Raw genomic sequence first — 22,031 nt, forward strand, 5'->3', positions numbered from 1 at the left:
CAGTTCACCCCCCCTAGTATACGGCGCTTATGAACTCTTCCGCCCGGAAGAGTCAGAGAGCACACGTGGGTGAAGTTGATCAAAAGCAGATACGTACAACCGAGTAGGCCATGTTTTTTGTTTTTATTGAATAACCTAGGAATGATTTAATAGTAATTTGAATGTTGTACGCTGACATTCCATTGCGCTGATCTGATGTTGTAAGTTGTGACCGTTGTTTATGACTTAAATGTATGCTTTTAAAAGTAATATCGTTCAGATTTTCAAGATGTTAGTCTTAATAGTTTTTCACCTATGCATTCCAGCTGAAATGCTGACTCTTTAATGGTGCAAATGTCAGTTAATGTAATGCGTTTCTGTTGATTTTACTGTGCCTGAAAGTCGTGCGACTTACAGATTGTTAAAACCAAAGATCAGTGGTTGAAATGGGAATAAATGGTAAACTACTGGAATGCAGCCATGAAAAACATGTATTTATATCTAGTAATAATTACGGGTTTCTGCTGCTGTTTAGTTTGAAAAGGTGTGTTTTAAATGCTGATGCGTCGGTGTTTAAAAATGAAAAACGAAATAGTTTGCCGGGGTGATTGCATGTAATGAACGCTCACTTCTATAGATGGCGCCAAGAACGTCTCCAAAATGTCAAGGCGATGAGGCCGATGTTGGCATTACTGGAATCAGTTCTTCAAAAATGTATTTGTAAAGAATTACAAACAGGTTCAATAATTGTTTTGATGACCTTTCTTAGTAAAAAGGGTTTCTGAGCAGCTGCGCACACCCTGAAACCTTTTAGTGCCGATGTGCAGTTGTACTGTTCTTGAAGAAACACCTTGAACACCTGTACTGGCTGCAGGGTCACTCTCGAGATCCGTACTGGATCGCTACTCGTCACCGACAGATTTTTCCCTTCACTACACTTTTGGATAGATTGGGGTTTTCTTCCTTCACCTCGTTCATTGCCAATAGTTTCATAAACCCTGTTTAGATTCTTACAGCACAGAGTGAGAGTGAAATGAAACTGGGCTGCAATTGGTTGCCATCATTTCCCAAAACGTCGATTTCCTTTGAGTAATGTGTAACCACGTTATTTTTTTTTTACAGCCACCCTGTGATTAAATATTTTATCAATCCCACATGTGTTGTCTTTTCCAGGAATTGCGTTATGGTTTTTGCGAGTCTGCAACTCTGCCGAAGATGTTTGGCTCTGCAGATGAGAAGTCTTTCATCGGGGCTGCGCAGCACAAGGGCTGGGCAGACCCCTGTTCTACAGGACAGTGCCTTCAGCTCTGGGCGGTGGAGGTTCAGAGGTCATAGGCTCTGTACCACAGCGCAGCCCAACAGCGGGAACGAGGCTGTAGCAAGTTCCGTGGGAAACTTGTTGGTTCCTTTTAACCACAGTCACCACCAGGGAGAAGTGAAGCCGAATTCAATCCCCAAGAGTCAGTGCGTGGGTAAATACAGTCAATTCGTAACCCAATAGACCGGGACACGCCATATCAGTGTATTAATGAACTTTCAAAACAAATAGAACGCAAAACTACTCATCTTTAAACATCATTTATTTATTAATATAGACAAGTATTTTGTGTTTTTTTGTGTTAAGCGTTTATTCGTTTTTGAAACGTGTTTGTGCAGGAAAAACGAAAGCACTTAATATTACCAGTCATTAATAATTTATCAATGAAACGGCAGCACAACATCATATGCCGTTAAGCATTATCAATGAAAACGAATTTGGATGAACGTGGTGTGATTTATTCCCTCTCGGTCTCTAGATTTTAGCCCAGCACTTATTGTGCTGATTGTGCTCTTGACGTTTGCTAGGTCTTCTCAGCGGTGACTTCAACGTAGGACAGTAGCCTGCAGTAAACCTGTCCTGTGGCTGTGACGATGTCATTGCTCAGGGTGACGTGGAGCCCTGTGGATGTAGTCCGTGCCGAACGGCTGACCCGGCGTTCTTTTCCCCGTTTAGAACTGGAGGCGGCCCCGCCCCTGTCTCCGTTCGCGGAGCTGAGCGAGGACGACGCCGTGCAGATCAGTGTGCACCCGGTGCTGCCTGCGGTGTCCGTCACGCTGAGGGACTATGTGGACCAATCTGAGACGCTCAGCAAACTTGTTCTCCTGGGTACTGGAAGTGTCGGACTTTTAACGGGGGCCAGGGGAGGGATTACTGGGTCTTTCTGAAAGACATTACAAGAAGATACCCGCAGAGCTCTAAAGCGCGTTTCATAACCTGTTTCTCCATTCCATTGCTATTAATAGGCAGAAAAGCTGCAATGCTGTTCTTTATTGTATCTTGCTCCTATTGCTGGCATTATCACTGCTGTATAACAGTTGACTCCTATACGTAATTTCTGTACCTCATTTCTGGGTGGAGCAGTTGCTCTTTGGTTAAGGATCTGCGCCTGTGGCTGGAAGGCTGCCGGTTCATATCCCGCGGCTGGCAGAGGAATGCTACTCCACTGGGCCACTGAGCAAGGCCCTTAACCCCAGCTGCTCCAGGGGCGCCATATAAATGGCTGACCCTGTGCTCTGACCCCAGGCTTCCCTCCCTGTCTGTGTGTCTCATGGAGAGCAAGCTGGGGTATGTGAAAAGACAAATTCCTAATACAAGAAATTGTATATGCCCAATAAAGTGATCTGAACTCACTGCTTTAGTTAACAACATCAGTTCAGCTTTTTGCTGGTACAATGATGATTGCTTTTCACTGTGGGAAACACATTGTTTCAGCAGCCATGCAGCTCTGCCATAAGCCATTTTTGTCCAGTTGGTGCGCTGGAGAGCATGTTTCTTTTATGTCTGCGAATTTCCATTAGCCAAAATTCTTTAAGAGTAGGGAGCTTCCTAAAAGTACTGCCATACAGCCTCATGCTTTTGCAAGAACATGACGGTAATTTTACTCCTTGCAGAAGTTTGTTGAATTCCAGGTGCAAGTTTACTTCTCTCTTTATCAACATTGTAGAGATGGCTATTTTGTGTGGAGAGCTGTGGTTGTTGGTTTAATAGGGAGGTTTTAAAATTATGTTTAGGAAATTGTGTATACAGTGAAAATGGAAAACGAAAAGGACATAAATAGCCATAACAGCTTTTGAAAGAGCGTAGCATTTTTTTCTGAGCTTCAGTACTTACAGCTGAAGGTAAGGAAAGAGTACCTTAAGAAAGAATGCCTCCAACATTTCACTAGTTATTTACTGCAGAAATGTGTGTTCACTTGAATTCTTGTAATACCTTACAAATAATAAGATTCCATCTGTAGCAGCCACTGACAAACTATGGTTGTCAGAAGCTATAAAGTGTAGTTTTCTTTACAACTTATCACATACCCATAAACTGCCAGTAAACGTCGATGAAATAATTTTTTTTGTTCCTTGTTTAGGTGTTGACCTTTCCAAACTGGAGCAGCGCCCGAATGTCGCGAACATGCTGCTGCGCTTGGATTTCGACGCCGATGTGAAGGAAAGGCTGCTGTTTCTCAAAGAAGTGGGCGTGGAGGAAACAAAACTTGGGCCCTTCCTCACAAAGAACCCCTTCATCCTCACAGAGAGCATGGAGAAGCTGCAGGCGAGGTAGGCCTTGCCGAGAAATAAACAGCCCGCTTAAGACCAGCTAGTGAGGTGCAGGGCCTAAACAGCTGCTGCCAGCCTTGAAACCTCAAAAAGATGAAGATATGGAAATCTGGCTTCTTCAGTGTCCAAAGCTTCTGTGTGACAAGAGGGTGCCCAAGCACATGGTTATATAAAAATGTATTATTGTTGGGAGCCTGCAAAATAACTTCCATCCCAGTTTTTTAAATGTATTTGATTGTTTTGTTTTTCCAAATTAAGGATAACACCTTGAAATATGTTTCCTATTCTCCATTAAGGGTGTGATTTTTTTTAAACACGGCCATTCTCTGTGATGTGGCTCCTCTACTCTAGGCACACGAGGGCATTTTATTGTGTAACAGTGTATCAACAAATTAGAGGGACTACTTCGTCACACTCTAAAAACTGGTTTTCTTACAGCATATGCACTGAAACAAAAAAGAAATGTAGCACCTAATTCTTAAGAGATGTAATCAAATGTTTCAAACATCAAACAGTGTCAGGAAACGTGAACAGAAATACAGATCAGAGAACTGTAAAACCTAAGAAAGCTTCCGCTTAAAACGTCTTTAAAAGTTCTGCTCTTACGTTGTGCACGCACTATCATTGTTTTGTGATAGCACTGCTCTGAAAATGTTGTTTCTGTTCAAATTCTTTCAAGGGTATCATACCTGAAGGTCAAGAAGTTCAGCAGCGAAGCGATTGCTAGAATGGTGTCTGAGGCGCCTTTTCTGTTGAACTTCAGTGTGGAAAGGTTGGACAACAGGTTGGGCTTCTTCCAGAAACAGCTTGGGCTGAACGTGCAGAAGGTGGGATGTGTGTACAGGACCACAAAAATGTGACCCGTCTCGTATCAATATTGAGTTCACGGGCAAGAAAAAACCTCACCCAAAGCACACCTTCTTTTGAACTGGGTGAAAACAGCCCTCCCATAAACCATTTTTCTCGGTGTGTGTACAACGTGTTCGTTTAGGTTAAAGGGATTGACAGATTTCTCATGTTGGAAATCTACAGTATTGCACTGAGGTATATTGTGAACAGTTAAATTCATGCTTTATTTAGATTAAAATCTGTGCTCTAGAAGTTTGAAGTTCTGATGAGTCTTTGACCTTTTTGATGTTTAATTTTTAGAAGTTGCTTACACACAGTTGAGGTTGAATTTGGCACAGGTGTGGCCTTTCAACCATCTGCTTATAGGGCACAGGGAAGTGTAGAATTCCTTTACTACATAGAAAAGGACTGAGACATTTAACACTTAATGTTATCACGTCATTGTTGGGAAGAGACTTCACTGAATAATTGTGCACAGTACAGTACATTGCTATGGACTTGTGTGCTGTCCAGGGTGTGGTCCCACATCGTCCCCTATTGTTCAAGGACAGATCCTCAGAGATGTACGCGATTGGTCTCAGGTGGAGTTGTGTTAATTGTCTATTATTTCTTACATTTACATTTTTCATGCTTTTCAGACACGGGATCTTGTAACCCGTCTTCCACGGTTATTGTGTGGGAGTTTGGAGCCAGTGAAAGAAAACCTCAAAGTAAGACGCGTCTAAACCAGTTGATGGTGGCCTGTTACATGTTCTGAACCTTCCTTGGTCGACATTCCTAATCTATGAATCACTTTTTGTTTTATGCAGGTGTGCAAAATCGAGTTGGGGTTTCAGGAAAATGAAATTCAACACATTGTTACCAGAGTTCCGAAGCTTTTAACAGCTAACAAGAAGAAACTTACAGGAATCTTTGACTACCTACATAACACAATGGGAATTCCTCATTCGCTGATTGTCAAATTCCCTCAGGTAACCTGGACAGTAGAATATTAAAATGTACTATTTTTCTAAGGAATACTATTTAGTATTGTGGGTAAAAGATTGCAAGAGATTTTAAGTTACAGACTAGAAGTTTTCTGATGACTTGATTTATGCTATATACAGGAGTATGTGCAAATCTATGCATTGTTCAATATAATTGGACTTGCACAGCACGGCTTCTTTTCAGGTGAACTTTATTTTGCATATTTGGGCTTTTTTTGCACTTGGGTTACAATAAAATAATGATATTGTCTGATGACAAGCTCATAAGGTACAGTATGCACAGGAGTATGAGCAATGAAGTACACACACCCAAAAGCCTCATTCATTTTTATCGTTCTATCTATTGTTGAAGACTTGAGTTTTAATTTTTGTATGTCTTTTTTAGGTTTTTAACGCTAAACTGCTGAGAATCAAAGAGAGACATTTGTTCCTGAAACAGCTGGGCAGAGCCCAGTATGATCCTACTGAACCCAACTATGTCTCATTGGACAGGCTGGTCTCTCTCCCTGATGAGGAGTTCTGCACAGCGGTTGCCATGGCATCACTGGAGGACTTTGAAATGTTTCAAAGGACACTTTAACTGCAAAATACTTTTATTTAGCCGTCCTTCCCTTCTTTCACATCCAGTTACACTCATCTAGGTATATGTCTTCACATGAGAAAGGCTACAGATTAGAGGAGATCATTTGGCCCATGGTGCTTGTCTGGTTACTAGTAGTGCCATGTTCCAGGATATTATATGCATCTGTCTTTTCTCACAATCTGGCTTCAGTGGAGGAGGTGAAGCTTGGGAGTTCACATTAGACTCCAACAATCCATCTATTTTCTAAGCATCCAATACAGCTAGAGCCTAGACCAGCAAGCAGCAGACATGAGGCAGGATACACCCTGGATGCTAGCCTATCACAGGGTACACACACATACAGTACAGACACACTTGCACCATAGCCAGTTTTAGCCAGAAGCCAATTAACCTAGGGTACCAATATGTTTTCACAAATGGAAAGTAGGTTTAAGGCTATTCAACACTATTCAAGACCAAAAACGGGGAGACAATGTTTTACACAGAGGATCCCCACAATCCTTTAAATAACATACCAAAAATCAGAAATGTTTATTACAATGAACTTTCACAAAAATAATAGAAACCCCTAACCATTTTTTGATGTCTCTAGTTTTTGTGTCATGTTTCTTTACTCAGTTGTATATTTTATTTTTTGTGGTTGAGTTTATTCTATGCTGTTTTGCAATTAAAAGATAAACATCTGTGTAAAACTGCAGAACGAGAGAGCGCATTTTTACTTTCGCCGTGCACCCCTGTGGTTACAATATCTTCATGCGGTTAAATTCATCTAGATAATTTTTTTTTTTTAATGACCGTTGTCATGTTTTTGAAAGCTTGAAAGCTAGAAACGGATTTCTAGCTTTAGAGATATCGCATTCTTTGGGAGGCAGCGGTGACAAATGATAAATCAATTTCTCACTTTATCATCTAATCTGTTGTGCGCTTCAGTGGTGGGTGAAGTACTTTTGGAGAAAATGTGTTCTATAAATGGAGGATTTTTTTTCTTTGGATGAGCTGGGTACATAACTGAATTGTAGTAGAGAGCCAATCTGGGCAAAGAAAGAACTTCTATGGTGCGGCCTGTGAACACCACGTGATTTGTGAGTACCGTTCCAGAACGCGCTTGACCGTTCGTCATAATTACCCACAATTCCGCGGTTCCTTCTCTAGTAAAGATGGCGGCGAGGGCACCGGGTGAGCAAAAATGACATTTATACATTTACCTGTCAGTTTGTTGCACGCGTATACCTTTCACAGAAGGGCTATTTGAGTGTTTCAACAAGTGCAAATGTCTTCGCCCTTCATGTTTGCTGATATTTGTCTCTGTCGATTGTATTTCGAGTGTCCTCTATGTCCCTGGAGAGACAGGCAATTGCAAGCGGCAGTATCTCCTGTCTTAAGTAAATTATCATGGTTTACGCATTTTTTCCTTAATTTTAATATCGTTCGTGCTTTCTGAATAATAAGGGCCGCGTATTCCATAGTTTGATATCGGCTCTGACCTTGACGCTCTTGGGATTAACTGCGTGCTACATTTCTGTGGTGGAGCATTTTAATAATTACTTTATAGAATATGTTCAATTTGAATTTACATTATGTCAAAGAGACGATTAATTTAGATGATTCATTTAGATTTTTTCCCTTTTAAATCGTTTTGAAATGATGCCATGACTCGGCTTCGTAATATTTGTCAGTAACTATGATTTGTACTGAAATCTACACTTCCAATGACTGGGCATCCCATCGCATATTTCAGATATACTGTGTTTTTTAAGTGGGAATTTACTCTAATTCTAATTTACTGTGTAGTCGTATGTTTTGTGGCAACTTTTTAATTCTCTGCAGGAAATAATATAGGGTTCTGCTCAGGCTGTTTTCTTACATTTAAAGTAAAAAAACAAGTTAAATGTATCTTTTGTTCCAAAAGCTCCATAACCTGCTGCTTATTGTCCAGAAATATAAGCCTATATTAATTCTCACATTAAAACAGTAATGTGTTCCTGAACAGGACATTATTTTAGGGGGCTTAACCTTATACAGTTATGCAGTGGTATAACTCAGAGATGGGTTTTAGGGCTGTTTCATCTTCCTGATCTATTCAGTGATTTAGGTGTAGTTAGCAAGCAAAATTTGCTGACGTTGCAAAATAGGGGGAATGGCAAGCAGAAATATTCATGACACTAAAGACTTAGACCAGAGATCAGTGTCTGAAATACAGCTGGTTTTCTATAGTATCCTACAATTAATGAAGCTTAACTCGTTATCCAGAGGTCCAGAGAAAGGTCACAAGCTCGAGGAGTGTCTGACATACTTTTTACTGTTCAGTTTCAGCAACAAGCCGGTTGTTGTTCAGATTCCGCAAGTGGTACTACAATGCTGCAGGATTCAACAAGCTTGGTAAGTGAAGGCATGAGGTAGTGGAAGATTTACAGTTGTGCATACACATATGCACACTCTCCTATCTGTTTTAGTGCAAAATAAGTAGTACTGAAATGAATGATGGGCATTCAGAACTGTACTGAAGATAGTTATGTAGTAAATTAGCTGTTGATGTTTGCAATCTGATCTTGAGGTTTTTGTTCTGGAAGCATTAGTGCCTCATTTTATTTTAATATGAAGTTCTGAGTAAATCAGACAGACGTGCTTAAAAACACTTTGGCATATGCGGATCATCCTTGATTCTGTCTGTTTTGTGACTCAACCACACCAGATTTGGAAAATGTTCGAGATTTTGCGATTTGTAGATTGATAGATTTTTGTTTTGTAGATGAACTCTCACATGTTAAGGAGTAAAATGAGGCAGATACTCTTGACTGCTCTTCAGGATTGTCAATTAAATTAGTTGGATTTCATTTACCAACAAACATTTGTATTGTTTTGTATCGCCATTTCCGGAAGGAAAAAGTTCAGTTTTGCTGACCTTTCCGTAAAGAAAATTGCCTAGAAAGACTTTAAAGCATGGAAAGTGCTGGGAAGTAAATCAGTCACACCATTCCATGCAGTTCATCTTCCCATGGGAATGGGTGTTACTACTTAATTGTAAGTTACAACTTTTTGTTTTAAAATGCGGTGCACTTACATTTTACCGAATACAATTCTTTTCAACAGCATTAAGCAGAAAGATACTTGTACTGCCTTCTTGACTGTATGGCAGGGGTTCCGGTCCTGATCGGGGTGACGGCCGCGCCTGCTGGTTTGCTTCCACCTAAGCACCCAGTTAAATAATTTAACCGTTAATAAACACAATAATAAGTCATATGAACTATTTCATTATTTTCTGTTCCTAAACCTGTTGGAAGGTGCCTTTTCTGTTCCGTTTCTTATGTAACCATAGAATACCATTCTTGTTGGTTCGGGTGGAGATTGATTTATGTAAAGAGCTCAGCTGGAATGAAAATAAAAACATAGATGGTTTATCAGCTCTTTTAAGAACTTTACACGTAATAAATCTGAGAGTTGTGCTTCTCCGTCCTTTCGTTATAGGGCTAATGAGGGATGACACCATTTATGAGGACAGTGACGTGAAGGAGGCTCTAAGGCGACTCCCAGAACAAGTATACAATGACAGAATGTTCCGCATCAAGAGAGCTCTTGACCTGTCAATGAAGCAGCAGGTTCTGCCTCAAGATCAGTGGACTAAGTATGAGGAGGTGAGCCACATGCAGTACAGAATAATAATATTGTGACAGTTTTTGTTAGGAAAGAAAACCGTCAGTGTAAATGCAACCTGATAATCTGCTGTCATCAGCAACCCTCATGGTATATGTAAGCTTTTTCTAATCAGAATGCTATTCTTATTCACCCAACCACAAGGTGTGAATAACCTGAGTTATACCACCTTGTAAGCTCTGGCATATGGCTGGGTGGATAAGCAGAATCTTAAGCCTAATTATGGTATGAGTTTTGTCCATTGTGGTACACTCCATCTCTTATGTCTTGTGGATTTTTTATGTAAAAAGGTTCAACCTATCGGCCAGGGAAGAGTTCATGAATTGCCGAAACTCTTTTCTGCAGGAAGTGTATTACCTGGAGCCATACCTGAAGGAGGTCGTTCGAGAGCGGAAGGAGAAGGAGGAGTGGTCTAAGAAGTAAAGGGAAGCAGAGGCAGTGACTCTTGGCCATCTTTTTCCTGTTGTAATATTGAATTGCGACTCTCGCAGGAGCTGTTATTAATAAAGTTTTGCTTTCTTAGAGTTGCTCTAATTGTCATGCTACCATAATGTTTTTTTTTTAATTCAGTGAGATTATATGTCTTTACTAATGCTGGACAAATATGATTAAAACTTCAATACATCCAGTAAAATAATATCGGATGACTTCTTGTACTACTTGTGATTCGCAGTTTGGGTTTAAATAATGATTGATTGATGAAATTACTTTCAATTATGATTGATTGATGAAATTACTTTGATGTTTGGGGAAAACCTTTTGTAAATCTCCACTTACTCGGTAAAAGATAAAGCCATTGAGCTGTGAGATTAGCCATGCCACTTTCAGTCCAGTTCCAGGCCTACCACGTTACTAAAGTTTGTGGAGGACTGCGTACACAGGGCATTGAAGGAAAAATAATGCACATGGTTTCTTCAATATGCTTTATCTAGCACATCACTTTTGGAAAAATGTGTCTACTAGAAATGTGGTATTATTCATTGAGGAAATGGTAGGTAACATTAATACTGTCGACTGCACTCTGGAATGAAGAAAAAGTGTCAATTAAATCTTTGTCAGTGTATTTTCTTGTGTGTATGACTTTGTGGACATTCAAGTTTTATATATGTGGTTTATAATGAACAGGCTGGCTCTTAGTTCCAACTTACCAATCAGTAAGTGAAGATGAGAACTTAAAGTGAAATACTAAGTTATCAAATCTGTTATTACAACATTTCTGATGTACTGTATAGAGGTATTTCTTTTAAGAGTTTGAGGGGATGTCTGTTGTAGTTGAAGTGTTTCCTTCTTTGACCTGTTTTGTTGTGTGAGAATAATTTTAAGCTCCCAATATTGAAAAACACTTCAGAATTATTTGTTTTAACTGTTTTTCTGCCACAAAGAAAGTCATTCTTTGTACAGGGAAGTGTTTACTAATATACTGATGGAAAAAAACAACCACAACACCTCCTCCTTCACACTCTGTCCTTCCCGTCCGTGCAAAACAGGCTGAAGAGTGACTTATCTGTGAAGAGGATCAAGTATGTTATCTAAGAGGTGTGAGCAGAGGGCCTCTGACAGGTTCCCTTGCTCTAAGGCCAGCAACATGGAACCTCACTGTCTTGTCAGCAGCAGCAGTACAGGTTGCAGATCTGAAATGATCTCTCAGATGGACCTGCCGGTCTGCTTAAACTATGGAGCGGCTTACTCCATAGTGTCTGGAAATGCTGGCACATGACATGCCTGCTTGCAGTATGCCAATGGCCCATTCCCTTGCTTCTGGTGACATTTAAGGTATTATGGAATGCACAGAAAACTGACTGTGTGGCCTTTTTCTTGCAGTGACCTAAGCTTTGAATGAAGGCCTTTTTAAAGGTGATCTGATTAGGCATTGTTCCACCTAGACCTCATTGGCTAAAAGTGCACCTAATAAGCTTTCATGTGATTGGCAAGTTGCAAAGTCTCACTGCACAAGCTTGTATTGCTGGGGACAGGGCTTAAAACAAATTGACACCTTTTTGTGAAAGTACATAAGCTATAACTATAGTATTCGCGTTCCAGAAAATGTATCCATCCATTTTCACTTTATCCATTACAGGGTTGCGGGCATTTGCAACACTATTTTCTTTCCTGTTACATGTGAAGTAGGTGAATAAGAGTTTAAAAGCTACAGAAGGTGCAGTCAGTTTAAATCAGCATATTCAGCATCAGCTGTACTGTAGCTCCTCTTTCACACACAACCAGAGGACTCTCTCTCTAGATAAGTCATAACCTCAACAGATGTACTGTATATGAAGAATAATGACCTACTAAAGAAAGCCAAAGAACTAAAATTATGGTTGCACTTGCAGCCCAAGAGGAATCAGGAGAAAAAAATTAAAGAAGGTAAGTGTCTTTCTAAAATGAAGTTGAGACAAGAATGTAGGCACGAGATCATGCACATATGGAAAAAAATATTCATGTACAACATTTATATAATTCTCACAGACATGGTTCAGAACTGTACATATGGATGAGATCTGCCCTTGGTATTGAGTAGATCAGGCTGCTTTTTTGGATGTTTGGATGTAATTCTTATACCAAAATGTATTCAATTCAAGCTAAATAACACTACTATACTTGAAAATAAAGCTGCAGCAAAAGAGTGTTGTGTTTAAAGATGATTAATATCTCTGTGAGCAGTTAAAGGGTATTCTTTAAATTTCTTCTCAGTCCATAGATTTACATTTGAGATTTGTGGAACATAATCAAATATCACATCATGGATAAGTTTGTTGACTAGTGGATAAAAAAAAAAAAACACTTTCTAGGTTGTTTACTTAAAAACAACTTTAGTAAATTATATGTACAGATAAACTCTAAATCATATCCTCATACATGGACAAAAGTGCTCTTTTCATATTAATACATTTGATATTGCAACATTAGTTGGGTATTACTTCTGAGAAACATATACATTTCATGTATAATTATTCAGTTATCCCATATTTCAATCAACAATTACTTTAATTCTAGGAGGCCAAATGTCCTACAAGTATGTAGCACACTAGGTAGCTATGTCTTATTACAAAAGCAACACAGCACCTTGGTTTAAAAAGAGCTTATTTATTATACCTATAGTTGGGGCAGTTCTTAAGTAGACATTAGAGAAAAATCAGATTTTTACCACTACACATCATTTAAAAGCAATCATTCCTATATATTAAGAGATTTTGGTTGTAGGTAGATTCTCAAATTCAAAAAAGTGCTCAGCACTGTTACTTCCTTCTGCTAGTACCCCTCATTTTTGGAAATTGTTTATATGTAGACTCTCTAGTTCCTTTCCACAGCACTGGCTGTAGAATATAGCAGAGTAACCCTTTCCTAACCCAAGGCAGCAAAGAGCATACTGTTCTCTCCTAGGTATTAACTCCTCACAGTTAAAGAACTGTATCCTACACACTAGTAACATGCAGGGATCTAAAACAACCCTTAGCCCTTGTTCAACAAACTTTTCAACCCTTGCCCTCTTTGCAACAAAACCTAGCCAGTTGTTCCTAAGCCACTCCTTTAAAAAGGGGGTTGTGTTGAACTCAGCTGCGATACATCCTCGCTAATTCAAACTAGTGGCTGAATCCGCACTGGAATGCGATGCCTTAATTTTCCAGGGCCTTTATTAATTTATTGCCCTGGAAAGCCTGCTGAAATGTAATTTAGAGTATAGGCACCTAGCGGCTACACTTTGTAACCGCACCCAGAGATTTCCCATTCCCGTGAAATGAGGCCCTAACGAAGAAAAAGGGAATTTTTGTGAAGAATCGCATTGTCTCTCTAGGTGGCAGTGTGCAGTAGTGGAAAGGGTTTTCGGTTTACTACCACAACTCGTTGTTATTGATTAAAATCCCCGTTCAGACACTGTCGTTATAGCCTTAAGCAAGTCGTTTCACTCATATTTTCGTGAAAGAGAGAAAAACGTTATCTATATTATTATCATCCAGGTGGATGCTGCACATTGGTGGTGGTAGAGGGGAGTCCCCATTACCTGTAAAGCGCTTTGAGTGGAGTGTCCAGAAAAGCGCTATATAAGTGTAAGCAATTATTATTATTATTATTATTATTATTAATATGCAAATGAAGGAACGTCTCCTAGTTTCTAAAACAGCGTCTTTCTGAATAACACTATTTACAGACATTTACTGCGGTTCTCTCTCTGGATTATAACCTGGTGACTGATGGGTGCAGTGAAACATTTGCTGGTTTCCTGCTAACATTGAGTTATCTCTATTTTGATAGAACTGCGTAAATGGACAAAAATAAAACAAAATCTCTTTTGTATTGTAATTTTGCCCTGCCTTTAAATTTTTATTTCTTTTAGAGCAAAGGATTTTGGATTATTTTGCGACAGTCTAGCGCTTGAGCACTAACGTATAAAAACATACAGTATATAGACATTATAAAGCATTTTAAGAGCACTGTCCACAGTGCAAGCCTGTTCTCTCTGCAGTCATTCAAGCGCAGTTCATAATATTCTAAAGCGCCATACAGTTCCGCAGTTAGGCGATTATTTTGAAGAGGAGCTGGGATGTGCTGTTGATCTCTCAGCTACATCTTGCTTCAAATAAATCACAGGCTGAAAAGAAACAAAAACAACCATTTAACAAATCAATCATCAGCCACATTTGGCTACAACATTGTTAGCTGCAATAATTGCAAATTGTCACGATTGTCACGAATAATTTATTCTTCTGTCTCTCACGGGTGTTTATTCTCTCGTGTCCCCTGTGAAAGAGTAAGTGGAGGACTTTGAATACTTGAGACGTCATTTCAGTCTCAGTTTGAGAAGAATTGAGCAGGAGCAAAACTTTTTCTATAACTAACATCCTTAATGTTATTAAACGTGAAAAACACTTTAATAAATTAAAATCAGACAAGATTGGAGTAAATTAGTAAGTTAGTAAGAATGTATATTGAAAATGTAATGATAGCATTTGTAATTCGTAACTTTTAAAGTTTAAATGTATCCTACTAAACGTTTACATAATCACATCAAAAGAGGGCTGACAATGATTTTAGATGTGTTTTTTTAATTAGATAATGTAATTGTCTGGTATTCAGAATCAAAGTCTGTACATGACTATTACTATTAAATTATTTTTTTGTACTAGGAGGGGACACAGTTATTGATATTGTAAAAGTGTGTACTGTACCAGAACATTAAAGTGCGGACGGAACACAGCCTTGCTTTCCCAGTGCAGCAACACCACATCGATAACCACCTCAAGGACTAGGAGAGCTGCGTTCATTATTTGTATTCCTCTGATCATCTAAAACAAACCAGCACCAAACAGCAATAACAAAATATAGCAATTACATACAGCATACAGCAATTTATAAACAAAATAATGATACTGATTATGATTATAACAATGATGATGATGATGGTGATGCACCAAACGTTACCAGATATTATTTTAACATAACATTGCAATAGAATTACACATAATAAGAAGAAAGTATGATGGAAAACAGGATGAAGAGTCTCATGAGGAAGAGGGCAGCAGTGTGGTTTACTATTCTGGGAGGTTGTGGGTTAAAAGCGTAGGTGTGACGCTGTTGCTGTAGCCTACACCCAACTCCACTATAATACTCTGCTGAATGAGCTGGTGTGAATGCAAGCCATTTTGAATAAAATGCAGTAACCAGAAAGAGAAGGTATAACCAGCAACTAAAAATTGCTGGGTCTGGTTACTACTGGGATGGGAGAAATCTTAGTAAAACCAGGTCACTGCTCTAAGTAGTATTGGTGGAGTGACACTTACATTTCTGATGGTTTCACAATTGCTGTCTGATTGACGTGTGCAAGGAACATTAATTATGGTCAGAACTAAAGCAGCTATAGACCAGAAGAAACTTAAAATGTTCATGACGAATGATGTCTTCATCTGGAAATATGAGAGACAAAACAAGTTGGAAAACCCCAAATTCAAAAGACATAAATTCACATTTGTCAGGCATTGGCTGCTAGATCAGTTAAACATTTTTAGATGTAAATCCTACTGGCGGGGGTCTAAAGGTTTAATTCAAAGCAGAGGAAAGAGAGAAATTCTGAGACAAACGGACAGGAGTAATGTATGGATTAATTGAAGACCTCTATTCAAGAGTACTGTATAATAATCTCGGTAATGGGCCCTTCTGTCAGTTGTGACCTTTTTAAATTCTTATAATCCATCCTTTAAGAGACAAACGAATTCGTTTTCCACCTACAAAAACAGACAGCATTACTCGCTACTTAGTAATATTTGATCTGACAGAAAATGGAAGTCTGAATAATACTCTGCATATGAGGTTCAAAAAGTCAATCCAGGATCCAAGACCACCAGCGGTTTTTCCATTCGGATTGAAAATCACGTACAAGTGCTGTAAACTGACAAGGCTACACCATTTGGTTTGACTTCTCTTAAGGGAGAGACCAAGGGCTATCAAAGGACAGAGATCCATACTGCATGTACTTACCACTAACATGTTTGGAGCACTTCCTGCAGAATATGACAAAGTTCCAGAAACAATGAACTTATATAAAAGAAACAAACAGACACTTTAGTCTCACAAACACCATGTTGTGTAAAGAGTGATACAGTGTAAACGCTTAAGTTGCTGTGTCAGACGTACCACTTTCTGGTTCACTGATTTCTTGAGCTTTTTAAGTTGTATTACAATTATTCAGAAATCTGAATATTTGTTGTTACTCTACAACATAAGGAAAACTAGAAAATTAAGTATTGGAACAAAAAACATTTGACGCAAGTGCGATAGTTTTGTTACAGATTTAGGCTACAGAGTGATCATTTTGGTACTTATCTAAAGCAAGAAAATTCCTTACCAGCATACTGGGAAGAGTGGATAAGAGAGATCCTATATCATACTGATACAGTAACAGTCCAAAACTGATGCTTAGCAATCCAATGAATATCTGAGCTGTCTGAAATTAAAACGAAGAGAAATAATAAAAATAAAAAAATATCAATGATGTCTGAAATGTCTTAGATTTCTGTTATAACTTGAAACTTTTCTTTATTAAAAGAGGTGAACAAATTCATTCAGAGGAATAAGAGGGAAGACATTAAGTTCCTCTACGCACCTGTAGGGTTCATTTAACATAGTTCTCATTGTTTAAACTGCTGCAGTGATATTTAATTTGACTTTCTTTAGGTGTATGTGTTATACAGTAAGTCTAGACGTTGTATCAGCATCCGTTCTCGACTGGAGGTGCCTGGCTCTTCTCTAAACTTGTGTTTCTGTATATGTTCATGAGGACTGTCCGTGTACAATTTTATTTAACAATTTTAAGGGAAAAATCACAGATTTTTTATAATTAGTTAACGCGAGTTGAATAAAAACATCGCTTCTAGTAAGCTTGCTTTCTGTGCTGTAGAAATCAATGTGCGTAAAACGTAGTATCTACAGTACGCCTCCTTCCCTATCACACAGACACATTCGTAGTTAATGGTCACTAGTTCTTAATTCATAACCAGTTCGTTAAAAATAACAAACAAAATAACTTCCTTGTTGTAAACAGGCAAATGTGTGGTGTTCTCCACAAAACGATCGTGTTGCAGAGCGAGACGGTAAAAACACTATTTTCTGCTTTCTGAAAGCCAAAGATTATAAGCACTGGAGTAGTCCGGGCGCCAGTCCACCCTTCTGTTAATGCAAAGTAAAATATAAAAAATTGGGCATTGGTAAACGTGCGTTTTGTACTTTTAATGCTGTTAATGGATATACAATGTTAGTAGCTACTGTAGATTTTATAATGAAATATGAGTGGTCTATAAAACATATAGTATATAGTTTATACTATAGGTTATATACAATTTTGATTAATATGATATATTTTGGTTCACGCGCATCCCTGTGCATCACCGCACACAGCGCGTGTATAGTATTGTGGATAAACATTTTTTTTAAATAATCTGGTTGTGTTAAAGCACTTTTGTATGTGATGTAATGTAATGTATGTGATGTAATTCTAATAATACATGTGATTTCTAAACTACATTTTCACTACATTTCTAGAATGTAGACTTGCTTTCATGCCATGCGTTAATGTACTTACTGTATAGGCGCATAGTTGAAAAGCTGCATGAACAAAATTAAAAATTGAATACAAGACATACATCGGCCAACAACAAGCGGTCTTCAACCACAACAATGAAAAAGGACGGTCAACCAAATCCACATGAGAAAAAAAGTTAGAAAGACCGATCTACAACAGTTTAAATACCAGCAAATAACATATACTCATAAACTTGTTGAGTAGTTTTAAATTAAAACATTTTTCTAGCGTTTTATATTTTATTATTTAGATAACACCCATTATGGACGAATATTTAATTAAACCTATACTGAAACCCAAACAAGGCAAAGAAAAAAAAATATCATACCCCTAAAGCTTTCGGCTGCCCTTTGAGAAACACCTTGTAGGCATCTTTAAAGACGCAGTTAAATGTCTCCAACACCTTGACATCCTCTGTCTCATCGCTGAACATTGAGAAAGGGATTGTGATTACCATAGTATGATCTGACATGTACGTGAGACCCCCCATCTGCAAAGAGTGCAAAAATAAAACATTATGCTTTAGCTGAATATTTGCAGATGGCTTTACCTTTAAAAAACTCAAAGTACATACTTTTATATAGAGCAAGCTTTAAAGGAAAAATCATGGTATAAACACGACACTAATCGCGTGTCATTTTTGCTTCCGTAACGTGTGTAGTCTTCTCGCCAGCTCGTGGCCACCTGCGTTAACCCATATTTCATTTTCGTTACTAAATCTATTAACCTCGTTAAGTACTTTTCATTTTTCCTTCCCTTGTTTCTCTTGAATAAATATACAGTAGGTTATTAGCCTATATAGTTAATACATGGTTGACGTACACATTATTCGTACACCCTCTACGTATACACCCGAAGAAAGCTTCACAGCCGAAACGTTGTGTTTTCTTTCTTCTCTTTCAGCATGGAATAAACCTATTGTTCATTTGCGGACTACACATGCTGACACAACTACCCACCTGTACACATTATTCCACTCATAAGATGTAATTCTCTTTAGTAGACACAAAATCGTAGGATTCATTCCCTTCTGTAAAGTGGATGAAAACTAATTTTACTCGTTGATTGAAATGACACATATGTAGAATGTAATTCCACGAGTACTAAGCATAACGTCCATACATTTAGCGCATGTGTCAGACGTTAATGTCTGGATGTGTGGGTTTGTGCTCTGGGGATTATATATGAACACGATGTCGTTGGAACAGTTGCTTTGGTCCATGGCATCCATACTTAAATTATTTAAGTCGCCTCAAACTAATTAGGCTATGTATTGTGGACATTCACTTAATGTGTGCATGTTGAATATAAAGGTTTGTTGTGAAAAACACCTAAAATGAAGCCTGAAATGTCAACCGTCCCCTTTATCTGCAAGAAAGATTTAGTTGCGCAGTATCTTTTGTTGGTCAGATAAGTCTTCAGTAGAGGCTACTGCAGTAGCTCACCGTACAACTACCCTGTGGTGAAATTCTGAATACGCTATAGTACATTGCTTTCCAATATACATGTTAATAAGGAGTCTTCTTAATCTTTTATACTGTATTTCTGTTGTTTTACTACACTGCAATAAAGATCCGAATGTTACCTAATTGTAGACTACTGTCCAAAAATGCTGAAGGTGGTAATGTTACAGTGGTCACATTTGTAGATTAAACATTAAAATGAAGAATGACAAGATCATACCTCTGGGAATGTGAAGGATCCACGTGATTAAAATTATTTAATATAGACTCCTACAGCAACAGAAGAGAAATTTGGAATAAATTACAGCATTTCAAAAGCATAGTGGTTGTAACACATCTTAAGCACAGCAGTAGCGTATCATGCTTTTAACACGTTTTTGTTTTCCGACCTTTCAAAAGAATAGATAATGTGTTTATTGTAACTTAAAATGTAATGCTTGTATACCAAACAATGTAAAGCTATCTTTCTCCAGAAGCAGTTACTGTATAATCAATTTGACAAAAAAGCGTTCATTCACAACACAACAGTTAGCTCATCCGTCGGGCTATGGTTTTGGATACTTTAAGTCAATAGTCCGCTATTGTTCAAGGATTTGATTGAAAATGTATTGTACTGTCACTTTTGTTTAAACTACAAATTCTGTTCATTTTAATTCAAATGGTTCTCATACTGTATCTGCCAGTTGGTAAAGTCGTTTCGTTTTCGTTCAAGACATACTTCAAATAATGTAAATCGGCCTTAAATTAAGATCGCAAACATTATTTCGTCTAACTGGACTTTTAAATTTCTTGAGATCTTAATCAGATTGAACGTTGAAGTTATCCTATAAAAAAGCATTGAATCATAAAGAAGGTAAAAGTACATTTTAGGACTTTTTGTTCTTTTAAGTCTTCATAGGGTGCTCATTCAGAAGAAAGGGAAATACTGTGTCACGCACGCACTTGTTGATGATTTTGGAAGGTTTTGTTCACGTCAAATACATATTTACAAAGTATCGATTGTCTTACCTGCAGTCAAGTCTTTGGTGTCACATGTGTTACCGTTCTTGCTCTATTGAAGTAGTCAGTCAGCGAGACCTTTTACATCACAGTAGGAGGGGGATAAGGAAAGGGTCTTATTTTACACAGAAATAATATCTGCCAAGTGATATGAAATCGCTCAATTAATTTATAAACAGTGGGTCCGAATTCTAGACAGTAAACTATGAAACGCAATTTTAGAACTTATGCGAAGTTTTGTATTGAAATCTAACTTTGTCTAATTATGTGTACTGAATTACGATATTATCTATATACACAAGTCTATAGAAGACTATATTAAATAGTGCGTATCTTCAAAAAGCCCATGCTGGCCATAGAGGATTGAATATATAATACAAAAAGAAATATGCATGTCCACGACAAGCACTCAATAGAAGTCAAAGCAATTTCCCTAACAAATCCTAAACAGGATAATGTGATTATTAACAGATAATTTAACAAAAATACCTTTTCAAAATTTCTTCATCGGCTCTCGGTTTTGTAGATTACATATTAGCTTTTAATGGTAGTGTTCGTTTAGTCCTCAATGGAACTGGTTACATTGTTTCGGCACATTTTGTACACTTTGGAGATAGAATTGAAGGTATGTTTGTAGGCGAACAATAATCTGTCCAAATGGACTTGTAAAAATATAATGAAAGAAAAAAAACACGTTTCGTGTTTGAATACTCCTTCTGGTGTATGAAAAATAATGTGCTTTGTTATAATTTAAATTGTTCGTACATATACTGTACCGCACAGTCGAGTCTTGCTTATACAGTACACCCAAAAAGGATCTACAACAGAAATGTTTTGTTTCCTTTTCAGCGTAAAATTATTCCCTACGTGTTCCCTTCTTAAAGAGAGCCTCTTGAAAAAAATACTAAATTAAAAGTTGAATCGAAACGTTCGTACATAAAAGTTTATTTTTTTCATCATCCTTGTATTTTGTTATGCCAGAATATAGGGTATCAACATTTGAAGGGCTTTGAGCTTAGAGTAGCTGTAGAATGTTTGAATATTTATTTACTTGTCCTTCTCTACGTTTTTGTGCTTAAAACAATGCAGACACCAAAAAAAAAACATGCCCAAGTCTCAAATGAAATACATATGATAAAAAAATCTTTGATCAGATGAAGAAGGTGTGACACTGGAGCGCGCAGAGCGCTTCTTTTTCCAAACCGTGTTTCTCACTTCTGTGTAGTTTGTGGGCACTGCGGTGATCAGACAAAGCGAGAGTGTAGCTGCTATGAGGCGAGGTAGAGATGATACGCACTTCATTCAACCTCAGAAAAAATCGCTTTCTGTAGAAGGGTGTTGGAACCATTGGCCTTATTAGCATAACCATATGAGCCCTAACTGAACATCTGCACAGCTCATAGACTAATCACTATGGTGACATTCTGTGCTTAGCAATTTGTACCTTGTTTATTAGTATTTGCAAATATATAACTGTTCTAAAATATGAGGCCTATTGGTTCCATAATATGTAGTCAATTAATTACAACTATACATGTGAAGGATTACAAGAAGAAGTAGCAGAATAATCTTTTTAATACAGTACATTTCATGGTACAACATTTCAAGGCACTGCACGATAAAAACAAAAGAGACGGGAATCCACAATTAAAAATAGCATTAATCACCCAATAATGAAGCAGAATTAAGAGCTGCAGTATAGAAGTGAGTTTTTAGGCTCGAAAGTATTCGAAAGTGCTGACTGACATGGTACAGTATGTCTCATATGAGCTGGAAGATCATTCCACAGTCTTCGAGCAGAAAGTACAGACTCGTGTCGGGAACTGGAAGAAAGCGAGTCCAAAGACTGTATAAGTGAAGAG

The 22,031-nt window shown here is 38.0% G+C and overlaps 3 protein-coding genes across 4 annotated transcripts; 2 read left to right on the forward strand and 1 right to left on the reverse strand.

Moving 5' to 3' along the window:
- The first annotated feature begins 55 nt into the window (after positions 1–55).
- Positions 56–6,677, forward strand: mterf3 (mitochondrial transcription termination factor 3). 2 transcript variants are annotated; one of them, XM_088601206.1, is made up of 8 exons: positions 56–200; positions 1,153–1,451; positions 1,973–2,125; positions 3,378–3,567; positions 4,247–4,394; positions 5,055–5,126; positions 5,226–5,387; positions 5,788–6,677. In XM_088601206.1, the coding sequence occupies exons 1-8, from the start codon at positions 196–198 to the stop codon at positions 5,980–5,982; spliced, it is 1,224 nt and encodes a 407-aa protein (XP_088457332.1). In that variant the 5' UTR covers positions 56–195; the 3' UTR covers positions 5,983–6,677. The 2 variants fall into 2 exon arrangements, with proteins under 2 accessions (XP_088457332.1, XP_088457331.1); XM_088601205.1 differs by having other exon boundaries at positions 68–103.
- A 331-nt stretch (positions 6,678–7,008) lies between these two features.
- Positions 7,009–10,699, forward strand: uqcrb (ubiquinol-cytochrome c reductase binding protein). The gene is made up of 4 exons (XM_088601207.1): positions 7,009–7,161; positions 8,293–8,364; positions 9,451–9,617; positions 9,982–10,699. The coding sequence occupies exons 1-4, from the start codon at positions 7,143–7,145 to the stop codon at positions 10,057–10,059; spliced, it is 336 nt and encodes a 111-aa protein (XP_088457333.1). The 5' UTR covers positions 7,009–7,142; the 3' UTR covers positions 10,060–10,699.
- A 3,012-nt stretch (positions 10,700–13,711) lies between these two features.
- LOC148651202 (uncharacterized) lies at positions 13,712–20,252 on the reverse strand. Its single transcript, XM_088601208.1, has 8 exons — positions 20,179–20,252; positions 19,391–19,440; positions 18,036–18,197; positions 16,475–16,573; positions 16,108–16,164; positions 15,414–15,536; positions 14,802–14,918; positions 13,712–14,224 (listed from the first exon to the last, which is right to left on the reverse strand). Exons 3-8 carry the CDS (start codon positions 18,195–18,197, stop codon positions 14,156–14,158), a joined length of 627 nt encoding a protein of 208 aa, XP_088457334.1. The 5' UTR covers positions 19,391–19,440; positions 20,179–20,252; the 3' UTR covers positions 13,712–14,155.
- Between the last annotated feature and the right edge of the window lie 1,779 nt (positions 20,253–22,031).

The sequence above is a fragment of the Lepisosteus platostomus genome, chromosome 12 (assembly GCF_059453375.1).
Source record: "Lepisosteus platostomus isolate fLepPlt1 chromosome 12, fLepPlt1.hap1, whole genome shotgun sequence".
NCBI lineage: Eukaryota > Metazoa > Chordata > Actinopteri > Semionotiformes > Lepisosteidae > Lepisosteus > Lepisosteus platostomus.